The 15,973-nt window shown below is 47.0% G+C and overlaps 1 protein-coding gene across 1 annotated transcript in view; it reads left to right on the top strand.

Annotated features, from left to right (window-relative positions):
• The window catches only part of GALNT16 (polypeptide N-acetylgalactosaminyltransferase 16), a 76,395-nt gene extending 72,485 nt beyond the window's left edge, over positions 1-3,910 (top strand). The window contains exon 17 of the mRNA XM_010574164.1: positions 3,773-3,910. Within this exon, the coding sequence (XP_010572466.1) occupies positions 3,773-3,910 (138 nt within the window). The remainder of the gene's footprint in view (positions 1-3,772) is intronic.
• The last annotated feature ends 12,063 nt before the right edge of the window (positions 3,911-15,973 follow it).

Raw genomic sequence — 15,973 nt, 5'->3', positions numbered from 1 at the left:
TTCTCTCAGCTATGATTCCTAGTTTTAAAAATTTACGTGCTCAAAGGGACACAGTACTTGCTGGATGCTGGTGTGAGCTTTTCCATCACACTCTGTCTGTTCATATATTTAAAATTAGTGTTTGTCATCTTCAACACCAGCTTCAGCCTGCCCATGGCTCTGCAAATACATTCAATTACAACTTGCAGCATCCTTGGCTATTCCAGTTATCAGCTCTCCATACATTTCTGTCTGAAGCATCTCAGTCCTAATCAACAAAATCTGCTCCTTATGGCTGTTTCCTGAGCTTGGCCAACTCCACTATGTTTTCAGGGTTATAAGGCTATTCTTAGGATCTTGAGAGAAACCCTGGACTGATTGGATTGCTGGGGTTTAAAAGAAAACTTTTGATTACCCTGAAAAATTACACTACTGTAAACACCTTCAGCTCTTGTATACATTGTGCAGAAGAGAACTGGCTACTTCTGACTTTTCTCTTAGTAATTGCATATGGAGCACTTCTATCCAGCCACCTCAAAGTACTTTGCAATGATAGATAATAAAGATGGAGAGAGAGATTTACAAAAAAGTGGGGAAATTTTTGCTTGATGTTGGGGAAGAAGATCAAGATGCAGTATTTCAAAGAAAATATGGATTCTTTTTTTTTTCCATCTCCATTCCAAACCTATTGTGACCAGTAAACTGTGTTATCTCCATCTGCACAAGAGAGGGAGACCAAGGAGGATTTTCAAGCCAAAATTTTTCAGATTGTGCCATGCTTATATCTTCCAAAAGCTTTTCTTCCAAGTACAGGTCAGTCATAATGTCTGGGTGTAGGAGAGGAGAGGGCTCCCTGTAATGTTTGGCTGTGTACGCAGGAGGTCTCTGCTCTGTTTGTTTGTTTTTCCTGAAGATGGACATCATCACTGTCATTTAAAAATTAGCTATCCAGGCTCCCTTTGTAGTCTGTGGAGAAAGCTGGGCCCTTCCAGAAGGTGTTTGTACCTTGGACCCCTCCCTAAGTATGTCACCAGGTGACTAGTTTAGACTAAGTTGCCCAGCTCTGAGGTGGCTGATGGTAGGAGATGAGCATCCTATGTCCTGTTTCCACCCATTCCTACTGCCCACCCTCCTCAAGGGTCTGAGATATGATGTGTCCCTGCAGGGCTAGGTGTTGGGCTGTCCTTGGTAATCCTGTGGTCTGGCAGTCAGGCAGGGGGGTCTTGTGAAATGTTCAGGTGAAGTCAGAGGAGTTGCTCTGGTATCTCATGGAAGGCAGCAAAGCACAGTTTCTGACCAGAAAGGGTAGAATCCAGCATTCTGAAAATACCACTTCCACGTGACATGAGGAGCCCTACTTTGGCTTTTACTGTCAGTACGCTTTATAATAGCTTCGTACATGGCACCTCTCTGGAGCCCGGATGAGGCTTGTATTCAACTCTCTGTCACCTTCTCAGTGTTCTTCCTCCCCCTTCCCCATCCTTGCCCCACTTTCTTTTGAACATAGAGATCTGGGATGACTTGAAACACTGGGCTTTCCAGTGGTGTAATTTACTGAGAAGCTGATTGATTTGGTGGAGTTAGCAGCAGAAAATGTGCTCTGGTGAGTGTTTGCTTGTGTCCTGCTGTGTCTGTTGCTGTAGACTGTCCCTACAGCCATCACAGTGGGTACCTGCTCAGCATGGAGAGATGACACAGCAGGTCATTGATCTGGAGGAATAACATGAGCAAGTCTCCCAGTCGTGCTAGTTTTCTCTTGAACAGCTAGGGGGGAGAAGAAAACCAGTGTCTCTTGGTAATTGTCCTGCATCTCAAATGTCATAACAGCATACTCCTTTACAGCAGGGCCTCTGGTGAGCTATGGGGTGTGTGGGAGAGATGGCTGGCAGGCATTCTCTAGCACACGCACAGGGGAAGGTGAAGGAGGAGGCTGGGAATTCACAAGTACAGAGAGGCAGGGGGAGGGTGGAGGGCAAGGAGGAGTTTGCCTTTGCACAGTAGGTGTGCTTTGGAGAAGGTCAAGAGGCTCCTCGCTGAGGTGTCCATGACCCTGGGAAACAGTGGTGGGGAGGCTGTTGGGCAGAGATTGCACCAGCTAGGTGCAGTGTGCTGCTTTCCACCGAGGAAGACCTCCTGCTTTCCATGCCTTCATTACAGTTTCTGCCTTATGGTATTAACTCTTCCTCAGCTCTTTGTAGGGAGACTTCTGCCAGATGAGAGCCAGATGGCTCTGGGACCTGTGTAGGCAGTGGGTTGCAGCAGCTGGCGAGGGCATTGCAGCGGACAGACTGCATTGTATCTTCCTCTCCATCATCACTACATTCCTCTGCCCCTTTGCCTATTAAAACCAGCTTCTTCCTGCTGCACAAACAGCTCTCCTTCAGTCGTATCCTATCAGACAGGATTAGCAGTGCTGGCAAAGTGAACCTGCCTCTGGTATGAATATATGATACAGAAGCAATAGATTACTCTGGGCTTTGCAACTGCCCTGCCCTCCAAGAAACATAACCAGGACACAGACTTGGAGGAGAGCTGCCAGCAATGTGTGAAGATAACTGGATGTCTTAAACCACACAGCATGTGGCAATCTGTTTGCTGTGTTACCCAAAAATAAAAATGTTGGTAGGTTTTGACATTGTCTGGATATTGCAGGAATTTTTTTTTTTCCTTTTGCATATCATTTCTTTTTCTTCATTAGTCTCATGGGTTAGCCAGAACATCCTCATAATATTCCTAACCTGTTTACTGACTGAGCACCCAGACCCTAATTCTAACTGGGTCATCTGTGTGACTGCAAAGAGTGATGGGAAAGTGCCTGGAGCACTCAATCCAATAACCTGCTGACCTCAGCTGTGCCCCACTGCAGGGAAATGGCACAGCCTCACCTGGGAGATCCCAAGCCCACAAACTCATTTCTACTTTTTTTCTCTTCACTGTCAGCCACAATGGTCCCAGTTCTCTCCAGCAGGGATAGAAGGTACAGCCCTTTCCCAGCAGAATTTGCAGTTCAGGGTTAGGACCTATGTTTTGTTTCCTGGAAAGCAGCACAACCAAAGTGGACCTTCAGGAAAGGGTTGCATGTGGGACCTTGTGGATATGCTCTGAAGGGAGCAGACCCAGAGGACAGCACTGCAGAAAGCAGAGGAGTATGTACTGAGAAGCTGTCAAACGGACACATATAAACTGAAATGTTGGCAGGGCAGATAAGATTATGAAGAAGAGCCAGCTGACAACAGTGCAGAGCGATGAAGAGCTTTCAATGTAGTGCTGATAAAAATCTTGAATCTGATGAGAGGAGAGATGAGGGGACATGGAAGAGAGATAGATACGATCTAGTCAAGCAGCAAGAAGTGTGATTTTTGCTTTCTGTGGATGGATTGCTTTCCATGCTGGGAGAGCTTTCAATGCTTTCCTTTCTATGGGTTGGAAAGAAACCATAGAGGGATTTCAGGTTTTGATGGGTATCTGGGTGCCTACAGATGCAGAACAAAGAATGGTAGGGACATTGTGAATATAATATGCTTTTGAAAATGCCACTACTTGCTGATTTTTGTGTTGTTTGCCTTCTAGATGCTTCTGAATATCTAGCCCTATAATTCAGCTAAACCCAAACTCCAGGTATTGTTAATACAGGAAACCAGTGCTTTGGAGATGCTGCCCTACCCAGATTTTCAGTCTCCCCAGTAGTTGGGGCTTACTTGAGGTTTATGCTCAACCTTTCTCCTTCAGCTTGGAGGCACAGTTCCACGATGAAATGGAGGTAACAGAATGTTTCTTCTCTGTCTTCTCACAGAAGTGGAAGATGAAAGGCAGTTTCATTCAACACTTTGTCAGTGGTCTCTGCCTGGAAAACCAGAATGGGAGAGTGGTCACCAACCCTTGCCAAGCAGGTGTACCTGGCCAACAGTGGGAGCTGCTACAAGCAACGTGATGGTAGCACAGAGATCTCCTTGTTTCTTTGTGCATGAGACTTTGGGAACAGAGGGGGATCGGGAAAGGAGGAATGGTTTTGTATGTCTGACCCTAAATGTTTTCATTGTGCCCATCAGCAAGCCACCATTTCAGCTGAGCACTTGCTGGTTTTGAGCTTTTCAGAGAAACTGGGGGTGAGAGAGGGATGAGGAGAGTTGTTGAAACCTTCCCATCTGTTGTCTTAAGTTATCCTTTGTAGCTGATGTCCGTGCACAGCTGCAACCAGAGAGAGGGAGGACCCAGCCCAATACTCAGAGTGACCAGAACTGCCTTGCAGCTCTCCCCATCCGTTCCTTTCTCTGCATCCAGAGTCCATGACCTTCAGTCCAACAGCTTAGACAATGCTTGTACAAACATTGGTAGCTCTTTGGCTTCCCTGGCTTTTCATTCTAACATCATGCATCATTTATGCATGCGTGTCTCTCAGCGAGGACTGGCCAGAAGAAGAGTCATCATGATGAGTGGAGGGGCTGGGAAGGAACTAGCAGACCCTGGGGGCAGGTTTGTAACTCTTCGTGGTGGGCCTGTTCCTTCCTCTGCCTGCAGTAGCTGTCCTACAGCCAAATGGGCTGAGGTTGGCACAATGCTGACAAGACAGCTAGAAAAGGGACAATCTGTTTTAACAGCATAACCAGGGATTGTTTTGCAGACTATTCCCTGTTGAATTCTTGCTTCCAGTTTTTTTACGAGTGGAAGGCCAGCCCTGCCTCCATGAGTGATCCAAGCCTACAGACAGCCTGGCTGGACCTGGGTTCAGGGTACCACACTCCTGTGGAGCTGGTCAGAGATGGGTGCCAACTCTTTGGGATGCCAGGGAAGCTGGGACCCTTCTCTGGCTGCTCTTCCTGGTGCTACCAGGCACTGCCCACTGCACCCCACACCAGAGGTGATGCACAGAGCTGTGCTCTGACAGTGCCACGGCACTTGGCTCAGGCCTGTGGCAGGAGCCCACCCAGTTCCCCGCCACAAGAGGTAGAAGGGGACGGCCCCATGGTCATCGCAGGCTTCCTGCTGCTGCGGGGCAGGAGCACAGCCCTCTGGCTGGCTTTCTGGCTCTGCATGGCCCTTGTGAACACAGCCTGGCATGACAAGCCATCCAATCCCTCTGTCTAGTTGCCTTCCCCCTCTCTCTTAGAAAGGGGAGGCGAAAAGGCTTGGGGCTGCTTCACTTGTGACGCCCAGCTCTCCTCCCAGTGGGCACCTTGGAGAGGTTAGCTGATGAAGCTGAAACTGTCCCCTATGCAAATGCTGCCACAGTACAGCCCTGCCCTGAGTGATATCTCCTTTGTGTTATGGAAATACCAAAGACAACTGGTGTCTCTAGCTAGCATCCCAGTCCTGCTCCCAGTTACCAGTCAGCTGTAGCTGAGTGTGGGTTTTCAGACCTGCCAGGGGAAGCTTACCTATTCAAATAAAAAAAAAAATAAATCCCCACAACCTTGCCTTTTCCTACTAGATCTGTTAAATTTTCCTCTTGGAGCTAGGTATGTAAACCAACCCTCCTCTCCAAGAGCCTGGCAGGGGAACCAGATGGTAGGGCCACCTTCAGTAGGCAATTGCTTGTCTGGATCCTTTCTGATGTGGTGTAGAAGAAACAGGATGGTCATTTGGATTCTGAACAGCTGGCTGCTTTTGATTACATTTGTATCCCTTTTCAATTCTTTCTCCTAACTTGGTATTAGCCCAAACAGTTGACAAAAGAACAGATACTGTTCTTCATATGTTGCATGTGCTCAGAAGTCCTTGTGTGAGAACTGGATGATTTGTTTTCTCTTCTCGATTCTTTTATTTAAAACATTAAACCAATCACATGGCAGGAGCTCTTTTCCCATTTCCCCCTTCACTTTGACATCAGCTTACCATCTCGACACTGATTAACCAGATGAATGACCTGCCCGCACTGTGAAAACTCAGGAGGCAGGTCCCTTTGGTCCCAAGCTTACAGCATGGTGCAGCCACTCTTCTGTGTGGGAATGGGAACACTGACTCTGTAGATACTTCTCTTCCCCTATATAGACATGCTTTGGGTCTGAACCAGTGAGGCCAGGAAAGAGCAGAGAAGGAAAGAAAATAGCCTAGGAACAGAAAGAAGGCAGGGCAGACAGACCCATGGTGGGGGCAGAGAGATGCCATCATACTAACAATTGCTTTTTTAAACAAGAATGTGCAGGAGATGCTACTTCCAGAACAGCATCATTAGGCATTAGGAGACAGGAACAATCAAGTTCTCACATACCTGGCTTGAAACAAGTTGATGCAAAGACAGACAAAAGGCCATTGAGCAGGTACTGTTCATAGACTATGTATACAGTGAAGTGCTAAAGGATTACGCATTTTCATCAAAATGCATCCTAAGTGGACCATGTGAGCTTCCCCCATTGCGCCCTCCAGCAGCTTAAGGGTTGCAGCTAACAGCACGTTCAGTCCTCCACCAGGTACTGCTTCTTTCCTCCTTGCTCTCACTGTGTCTGTGCAGCTTTCTTGCAGTTCCTTCTTCATAACCATACTGGGACTAGGACCCAGCTCCTCTACAAACAATTCTCCTGACTGCTGCAGACCTCAGAAGCTCTGCTTATATACAGTCTCCAAGCTCTGGGCCAGCCCTGGTTCAAAGGGCTTTTGCCAGGACGCTGGCTGCTGCCCTCGACTTTCTGCTCGGCTCCAGCGTTGGAGGTTGCTGACTGCTCCCGCAGCAGAGGTACCTTGACTAGCTGTGTTGATTTATGCCTCTCCTCCTACTGCTCATCACCTGGCAGAGTGTGAACTGGCGTCCTTTTGGGGCTGTGAGCTGGGGCAGCTGGAGATTGAGCACTCTCCTTCTGCAGGTGTCCTGGCCTGGGGGAGAAAAGGGAAAAGGTGGGCCTATGCTAGCTGTCTATAACTTTATTTGCCCCTAGAGTTAGGGGCTACCAGAGCCCTAACTGTGCCTGGTTTTGGACATGTTCTCCTGAGGTCACCTCCCCACTGCTTACTTGGCTGTCAGCTAAAGCACTGCTCACAGGACCTTCCTGTAGGCCCAGTGCAGACCTCCCCCCACATCACCTTCTGGAAGCCATTGGTTTCCAGTTCGTTTTACCAGTTGCTGAAAAGGAAGTGCATTACAAAAGGCTGCTTTCAAGTGTGGGCAAACTAAACTTCTCCTCAGAATAAACGAAGTCTTGTCCAAACTCATTATTAGTATACATTCCATCTCCCTTGCACTGAAGGGAAGGAGGAACGATGTTGTCTGTGCTTTTTTCCCCAAGGTCCACATGGTGCCGTGTTTTGGAACAGGACTCTGGTGGGGTTTTTGAAAGCACACTGATTGAGCCCTCAAATTTGGCCCAGTGATGTGTTTCTTTAACAGTCAGAACAAGCAGCTGCTCACCCTTGTTTTCCTGTTTACTTTAAACAGCCCCTTAGACTGTCAAGACAGAGCATTTGCATTGGTAATACCTTTTAAGAAAGCTATTACTGTATCAGATCATCCAATGTAATTTTGTGTGCTGTGAACCAGTGGGGGTTTATTTGAGAGGAGCTGAAACTACTGTTGTACAGAAATCAATTTCAAAAGGTTTATTTTCCCCACTCACTTGTAAGTTGCACTTTGCCAGATGTAATTTATGTGGAGCCCAGATTTGTTTTCCCTTTTCTTGAAGAAAGCATGTGCCAGAATCTGTTTAATGCCTGGAATAAAACCGACTTTGAAACAAGTGTTTCAGCCTGTTCTTATTCCCCCTTAACTTCCCATCAGAAAAGAGCCTCCATCCTTTCTTGCCTGGTCCCTGCCTCTGTCTCTCACTGGGTTTGTCCCCCCAGACATACATACCCCAGTTCTTTGCATGGGTTCCTGGGTTGCTTTTAGAGGGATACTGCAGGAGCTGGCAGAGATTTCTAGGATACAATGGCATATCAGTTGTAAAAGGACTGAAGAAGCCCTCCTCAGCTGGCTAGGCAGGAAAGTATCCTTTCTGGCAAAAGTTAAGAGCAGTTAATGGACTGGCTTTTACATGCTGAAAGAAATAGCTGGGAGTGGGGGGAATTAATTCTTCCTGTTACTCCCTCCTTGATCTTTTCCTCAGGCTATCAGCCTGCCTATTCCTTACTAAGCCTCCCAAAGGTCTTTCTTCTGCCTCTAGCTTGAGGGTAGGGCAGCATCACCACCCACAGATGCCTCCTAGCATGTGCATTGCTGAGCCTCAAATACTCTGACTCCCCAAGTAGGCTGATAAGATTTCCTAATTGCACCTTATAAAAAGAAGAAAAAAAAAAAAGCCCAGCCAGCAATGTCAATTTGTAAGCTTTGAGTTTAAAATCAGGGCTTAACTGCCTGCTAGTTTACCCACAGAGGCTTTTTCAAGTTAGGATCAGCTAGGTCTGCCTCTAGGGAAAGCAGCTGTGCTGGAGCCTCTGTCTAGGGAAAGAGAGTGAAGGTGTGCTGGAAGTTAGCTGGTGTGGGGGGAACCAGTGCTTCTCCATGCTGCCTGGTAATATATCTGGTGTTTGAGTGCTGTGGGAACTTGACAAAAAGGAAGAGTTGAGGCTTTCTCTCTTGGTGCTGCTTCTGTAGCAGAACATCAGTTGGGCTGTGTGCCTGGCGTCCTGCCATGCATGCCCTGAGTGATGACTGTCAAAGTGCCCTAGAAACCAGGAGATTCTCAGGCTGATGATGATTAAATGACTTTAATTAGTCCTGTCTAGGAAAATGAAATATTGATCTTCTGAAGAGCCAAATTGGGGGTCTGGGGAGGAAGGAGAAATGAGTGAAGGATGGGGTCCCCTCCAAGGAGGATAGGGTCAGACATGCGATGATCTGGCACATCAATGAGGTAGAGAAGAGTTTGGAGTAGAAACAGTTGCATCAAAGGGGACTAGAACCAAGTGTGGGGAAAATTATAGGGGAGTCATTTCCTTACAGGAGATTAAAAACATAGAAGTACTGCATCCACAGTGATCACACAGTTGGGTCAAATTTGGTAAATGCTTTGTCTCAAAGGAAAAATCACGTGTTGTTTGGATTTGTTGTGGGGTTTGTTGTGGTTTTTTTTAAATGCTCAAATAGTTCATTTTAGCACTTGCAAAGCAGATTATAGTAAAATAATGATGGGAAATAGTGGCTTCTGCTTGACATATTGATGAAACTTGTGCCTTACAAATCTGAGCCATTAACATAAATCCAGCTTCATCTGTACTGCATGGTGCAAAAAAAAAGAATGAGAAAAAAGATAACAAAATAATCCACTTGGGACAAAATTGTGTTTTAATGTGATTTTGGTGGAAAACAGCTTCTCTGGTTTTGATTTCCATGGAAACTAGTACAGCAATGCTGCTTGCCACTGCCTGCAGCGGGGCTGAGCTGGCCAGTAACAGCAGTAGCAGTGTGCTGGGTGATGAGCTGGCCAGTGCTTAGGGGGATGCTCAAATTCCTGAGCATGAACTGAACAAAATGGGGTCACTGGCCCAAAAAGCCACCCCTGGGTCCCTCCGCACCTCCCGATCTGTCTCAACTTTCTTTTCCCAAGGGCTCTTCGCCCTGAATTTTGTGGTCAGAGCCCAGCGCTGCTTTGCCTTCTCCCCATCTCAGCCTCAGTTGATGGGTGGACCTCAGTATCGCCTTCTCTGCAGCAGCCTGAGCTTCCTGTAAGCGTGGTGGCTGCTGGTTCCTGGGGTGGTCGTGAGCTCTCGCAGGGTTTGCCCCAGCTCTCAAGATCCCTCTTCACCTTGCACCCTGGCATGTCATGTCACTGCCCCATGGGGCTGCTGTGGGGTCTCCTGTTTGTCATTTAGTTTTTAGTTTAAACCTGTAGATCTGCTGCTGTCTGCTGTTGGCTTCCATTCAGCAGCTGGGTGACCAGAACTGGCCCTGCAGTATAGCTGTATTTTGGGAGTGACCACAAAGGTTTCAAAGAAGTGGGGCAGCTGCATACAAAGTAGAAAAAAACAGCTTATTTGAAGAGGTGACATCTTTTTATAGTTCACCAGTTTTGTGTGAATTTCTTTACCCACCAAAACACCTTGTTTCCCAGTCCTCCCAACATATAATGGGGGCAAATCAGAAATCATGTCAATGCTGGTGTATTTTGAAGGTGATGGTTTGCAATTTGCCCTTGCTAAAGAGAAGCAACGTTGTTCCCAGTGCTGTGGCAAGCAGAAAAGCAGTGGAAGGGGAAGTGCTGAAATAGGTATGAGGGCGCTCAAATGTGGCCAGAGTTTCCAGAGCAGAAAAAATGGGAGGATGGCTGATGAGTGCCTTTCAGCCCGATCAGTAGTAGAGCAACAGGGTAAAGAAGAAAGGGGTGTGAAAGGACCAGGAGTCTTCCTGTGATGGCTGGGGATGTTTCTAGGACAAGATGCCTGTGGGTCAGGCTCTGAGGACAATGTAGACCTGTCTGTCTCCAATCCCTGCTGCCCCCAGCCCTTCTGCAAGCTGCCCCTCTTCTGTTTCAGGGGACAGCTTGGCCTGTGCCGGGCAGCCGGCGGGCCTTGAAAGACCGGTGCTCAGGCTGTGACTTTCAAGCCTGGCTCCAACCAGAGGGACATTATGCAGCCAGCAGTGGGGCTGCGCTGGTATGAAGGTGTCTGTATCTCAGGCTGCAGCAGAAAGTGGGGCACCGGGGTGAGCTGAGGCTGATGTCCCAGCCCAGATATTGGACCCAGTTGCACCCACCTGCTTCTCTCCTTGGCTCGCCCTGAAACATGTCACCTGAGTCTTGTTTCTCAGGATCTTGGTGAGGATCAGACAGTCCAAGGCTGGCCAGGCCTGCACTAGATCTTTTCCACCCATCATCCCAATGATTCCTTTGCTTTTAAAATAAACACAAGAGCCACCAGTGCTACAGCAAGAAATTCAGTGGAGAACACATAATGGGGACAGTTAATTCTGAGTTTTGCCTCATCTTACCAAGGGACAAAGCACAAAGGATGTGTTCTGCTGTTAGCTGTGATCTTCAGTGACTGCAGACCAGTCACATCAGCTCCCAGTACTCCCTTCCCTTCTCCGAACTGGGAACACTTCCATCTGGCTGCCGCATGAAGTGAACTTTAATTCAGCCACCTTAGAAAAGCACTTTCTCCATGGCAAACAGGAACCATTTTTGTTATTGGTGTTTCCTAACCAATCTTCCCCTGCAAGTTGTTTAATTCTTTGTTGAGTTTTTTTCTTTGCTTGACCAACCTCCGAGTTTGCTGTGCTCGCAGCGCAGCACGAGAAAAGCAAGCTCTCCCTCTGGCACCGGGCTCAGCGAGTGGTCGCAACGCAGCCGGTGCTGCCTGGAGCGCAGGGTGGGCTGCACAGAGCTGCCTGAGCCGCTGCGCCGATGCTGGGGCAGTTTGCCCATGCTGATCCCCTGGCTGTGCTGAGTACAGCAGCGACTATCCTGCAGCTGGTGTGTGCACCTACACGTCCTGCCCTGCCTGCCCAGCCAGGCAGGAAGACAAGGGTGAAATTCTTGCTCTATTTAGTCTCTGTGTGTTTTGCCATCATCTTTGCTTACATCTGCTTTTCTCCTTTTTGGTCTTAAAACAGACTTTATGGGTGAGGAGGTGGAATAGAGAAACATTTTTCTTAGCAGAAATCGGTGGTGAGCTTTCTCCTCACTGCTGCATTTTTCCTTCTCTTTGCAGGGTTTTGGGGGGTGTCACTCATTAGTGCATACACTTGTCAGATTTGGGAAGCAGACTCAGTCTAAATCATTGTTCCTGCTTGGATTAAATTTCTGATTGTGCATTTTAATACTCTTGGCTTTAAGAAATGGGAGTGGCGGGGAGAATGCTGGTGGTCAGCAGTCACTGGCTTTGTGGCAGAAGCAGCAGTAGAGAGCTGGCCCAAGGCAGGTGAGACTGAGGGCTAGCATGGAGCTTGGTGGTTATTCTGCTTGGTTTTTCTTCAGCAACAGCCACAGGGTAACTGGTAATATAACATTTAAATCTTGAAGTGGCTACAAGGAAGAAGAGAAATACAGCTAATGCTTGAAGCAGGTCTGCCTTCTGGACTGGCAGTGCTCAGGGGATGCTCTGTACAGATCCACCCTCGGTGTCCAGCATCACCTCTCTTCCCCTTTCAAACACCCTACTTATTGCAGGTTGTTCATCTGCAGTACTGCTCAATACACTGATGCTTCTCACCATTAAAATCAGCTTAGTGACAGCTGCTGTGTAGATGAAGGCTCGCCTATGCAGGCTTTATAATATCATCTGGACTGCCTCTGCTGCTGAACATGCTGCAGGGTGGAAGTATGTAAATGGTGTTTCAGCAACTCAGGCATGGAGGGACCTCTTTGAGGCAGAAGTCATTTTTTCTAGCTAATTTCTCAGATTTTTCAGGAGAAGTAGCAAATCGTAGCAGAGACTCGATCCTGAATTGCTGGATTTGCTCAGCCTGGTGTATTAGGCTTGCAGGCTGCTTTGGCCTTTTGGCCAGCCTTGACTAGTTTTAAACCATCCCCTAGACCAGGCTTACCCTCACAGGCTAGCACAGTGCAGCCTGACTGTGGGCTGAGATACTCAGCTGCCACAGGAGAGTTCAGTCCCTCGCTCAGCAATTGCTCTTACCTCCTGCCATAGCTGGGATTTTCATGGGAGCCCTCACCTCCAAGAGTTTTATTTTGTTTAAATCACTCGGCCTGCGAGAGCTGATGATGCTGCAGCTATAAACATCTGTTGATGAAAATGGGCATTAAAAATGCGACAGATGTAGCTAAGTCTAAAAGCATACCAAAGGGTCTCCTGCTTGGGGTTAAATTACAGAGTGCGAATGTTCCGGCTGGTTCTTTCACGGCTCCTCGCAAGGCTTCAGTGCAGCATGTTTAATCTTTTGTATTTTAACTCTTTTAAATGGTATTGTGCAAGATTTGTTGTGTGTGTTTTTTTAACTAGAGGCGATGCATTGTAATGCTGTTGACAAGGACAACCAAATGATGTCAAAGTCCCTCTAATTATCCCAAGCTGAAGTGTCACCTCTGCTTTCTGTCTGAGTAGATGAAAGCAATGTTCAAAGAGACCCACTTAATACAGGAGCATTTTTCAAGGCAATCAACTGCTCCAAGCTCTTTTCCCCCTAAGCAATCTAAATGCTAAATAGATCTTTAAAATAATTACCATATCTAAGACGAGGAGCCATTTTCCCCTGCAAACACCTGATGCTCATTAGCAATATTTAACGTGTCACACATCACCTCTGTTTACTCTAAACTTTTTTGGCAGGAGTTTGTCAGGTGTCTGCAAGTGCCGAGCCTATGCTGAAGAGCTTGGGGAAGCCTCTTGAGCAGAAATCCTTTGTCCTGAGAGAGAAGGGGTCTGGATTTCTGCGAAACTCTTCCCTTTTCCCCCCTCCCAGCTTCATTTTGATCTCACTAAAAATAAGCAGTGTCAGTGAGCAGCACCAACCTGGCACCAGCCTAAGCCGAGTCCCCAAATCAGAGATGAGCTTAGCACTGAGGGACAGGGTGGTAGAAAAGCTTTGCAACTCCTCTTTCCCAGGTCAGAACAGGACACAGCTGGGTCACTCACTGGTGGCTGCTTGCAGCATCCGAGAGCCCTTGGCAGGACCAGCAGCTGCCAGCACGGCCGAAGCCCCTTTGCCCAGGCACATCTGTAGCACACACAGAACTATGAACCCCGCAGGGCTGTTGGAGCAGATTTCCCATGACAAGCGGAGCCTCCTGCTAGGGGAAATTCATAGGAGGGGTCTGCTCGCTGCACCTCATATAGGTCCCACCTTTGTACCAATGCAATATATTAATGAAGGAACAGACCCTCTGGAAAACTGGGGTTGCTCAAGGTAGAGCTATTCTTAGCTCTGCCTGCTAAAGCTGCCCTGCTCTATGCCTCGCATGATAATAAAGTTTAATTTGGGCAAAGGATGTATGATTTTAGCTTAGTGGTTCAAGAGCTTTCTGTCTCTGGAGCTAGGCCTGGAGCCCAAGGCTGCTTCAGGAGTTACTTTGCATTTTTATGCTGTAACTGTTTAATTTCAAGTTCATAAACAGCCTTTGGAGCAGTGCCTGGAATGCAGGACCTTCTTGCCATGCAAATGCCCCAGCTGCTGCTAGAAAACTGTAATTACTTTCCCTCTGGTGCAGGTCATCCTCAGATATTGCATACCAAGGATTTCAAAAGAGCCTTACCATAAGGCATTCAGTGTTTTGCCCTCTAATCCCTCCTGCCAGCCCTGGACAAGCCCATACGGCTTGGTGAAATAGAGAAAGCAGTGACTGTTCTTTTATTTTTGCATTTATTTGCAATGGCTGTACTCTGAGAAGGCTTACCAAATCCAGGGAAATGGAGGAACACCTTGTTTATGAGTTCCCTTAGCACTTACTCACAGAGGTGGTCTGAACACAGCTGAGACTAAAGCGTTTCTGGGTAGGTGTTGGAGCAGTTCCTGAATTGTGAAGACTGAGATCTATGTTTGAGGTGAATCCAGCTTTGGACAACAGCTGAATGGAGGCTTTTTGGATGCCAGTATGAGATCTAACGATTCAAATCCCACATACCCCCTTTGGATCTGGGCTTCTGGACACCATACGTCATCTGGGGTACAGCCTGGCAAAGAGTCTGAGATCATCTGACTTTGAGCCCTACATTTTCGCTGGGATGCCATTACATCCCTCTTAATGCACGCTTCTCAAAGTTCTTATTCAAATGTCTCATTTGAATAATGTGTGCTTCATTACCACAGGGGTTCTTTATCCTGTAATATACTGCAAACAAGGCTGAAGGTCTTGAATTAGTGGAGTTCATGGGACCCTTTCATGGGTGTGCTGTGCATGGTAATGCTATCATCTGTGACCTCTGTGAACTCAGAGCCTCCAGACACCGTTAGTAAAACAGATTACAAAATCTCAAAGGGGTTTTTTTTGGTGTTGCTCAGAGGAAAAGCAAGCACTGCTGTAGAAATTTCCTCTGAATTAGATAGTAATAAAGCCTCACCCAGAGGACTGTGAGCATGTGTGAGAAGGGTTATTTGGGGGCTCTCTCTCCTACCCCAGGGGCCCCACCAGCTGATCTGTTCAATCACATCTTAATCTGATCATAATCCCAGCAAGCTAATGAAAGGGAACTGGCAGGAAAGGGTCAGTGCCTGCTGTAGCGATGAGTGACCAAGCAGATCCTGAAAGCTGTAAAAGGTTTTAAGGGGATCAATATTCCCTGTGCTCTCATTTCTAATTGGGCTTTATTGCAGGGCTCTGATTCATGTAGTTCATTAAATGGACTCAGATGGAGTTTCTATAACTGAGTTTATACTCCTAGGGCATAGGATCAAAATAGCAGCAGCAGCAAGCAATTGCCAAGGCCCCTAGAACTCATCTGGAGAAGTAATTGCAAGAGTGCTAAAGCATTAGACTTCAAAGAAACATGGATGTGGCTAAATCGGTATTATTAATTGCATTTAAGTTTACAAAAAAAGTTATCATCTGCCATGTTAAAAGTCACTTTAAAAACCACTCAGTGCCATGAAGTAGATGATACTTCAACTAATTTGTAGTACCACTTGCATTCTGGGACAAGTATTTTCTGGGTCTTCATGAAGCCCATGAGTAAACAGCTCCTAAACAGTAACTATATCAACTAGAGTTACATAATTTCTAGTTCTTGCATTCTCACAACACCATACCCAAAACGCCAAACTTGTGTAAACAATGAGGAAAATACATGGAAAATATATGGAGAAAGACACTACCTATTGCAACTCCTTATCTACCTTGGGTCTGCATAGACACTTTCATCTTCCGTGCAAAACATTAGTCAAATTAAAAAAAAAAACCAACATAAAAACCCAGCATAGAGCGCTTATGTGTATCTGATCAGATAAAAGCGCCACCTAGTCCATTAGCCTGTTTCTGTCAGTGACCCACACCAAAAGTCTAGGGGAAAATGTAAGAACAGGGCAATTGCACGGTGCTACTCTCCCAAAACACTCTCAGGGCCTTCAGTAACTTCTAGTGCACTGACATCCTGAGCCAGGAATGGCATCCTTGCATTTAACAGCCATTGATAGATTTCTCTTTACAGGGTTTATCGAAGTAAATAGGAAGAGGGGTGT

This window comes from Haliaeetus leucocephalus, unplaced genomic scaffold (assembly GCF_000737465.1).
Source record: "Haliaeetus leucocephalus isolate CR32 unplaced genomic scaffold, Haliaeetus_leucocephalus-4.0 Scaffold417, whole genome shotgun sequence".
Taxonomy (NCBI): domain Eukaryota; kingdom Metazoa; phylum Chordata; class Aves; order Accipitriformes; family Accipitridae; genus Haliaeetus; species Haliaeetus leucocephalus.
The sequence above is the reverse complement of the archived record's forward strand: the minus strand, read 5'-3'. Positions and strand labels throughout refer to the sequence as shown.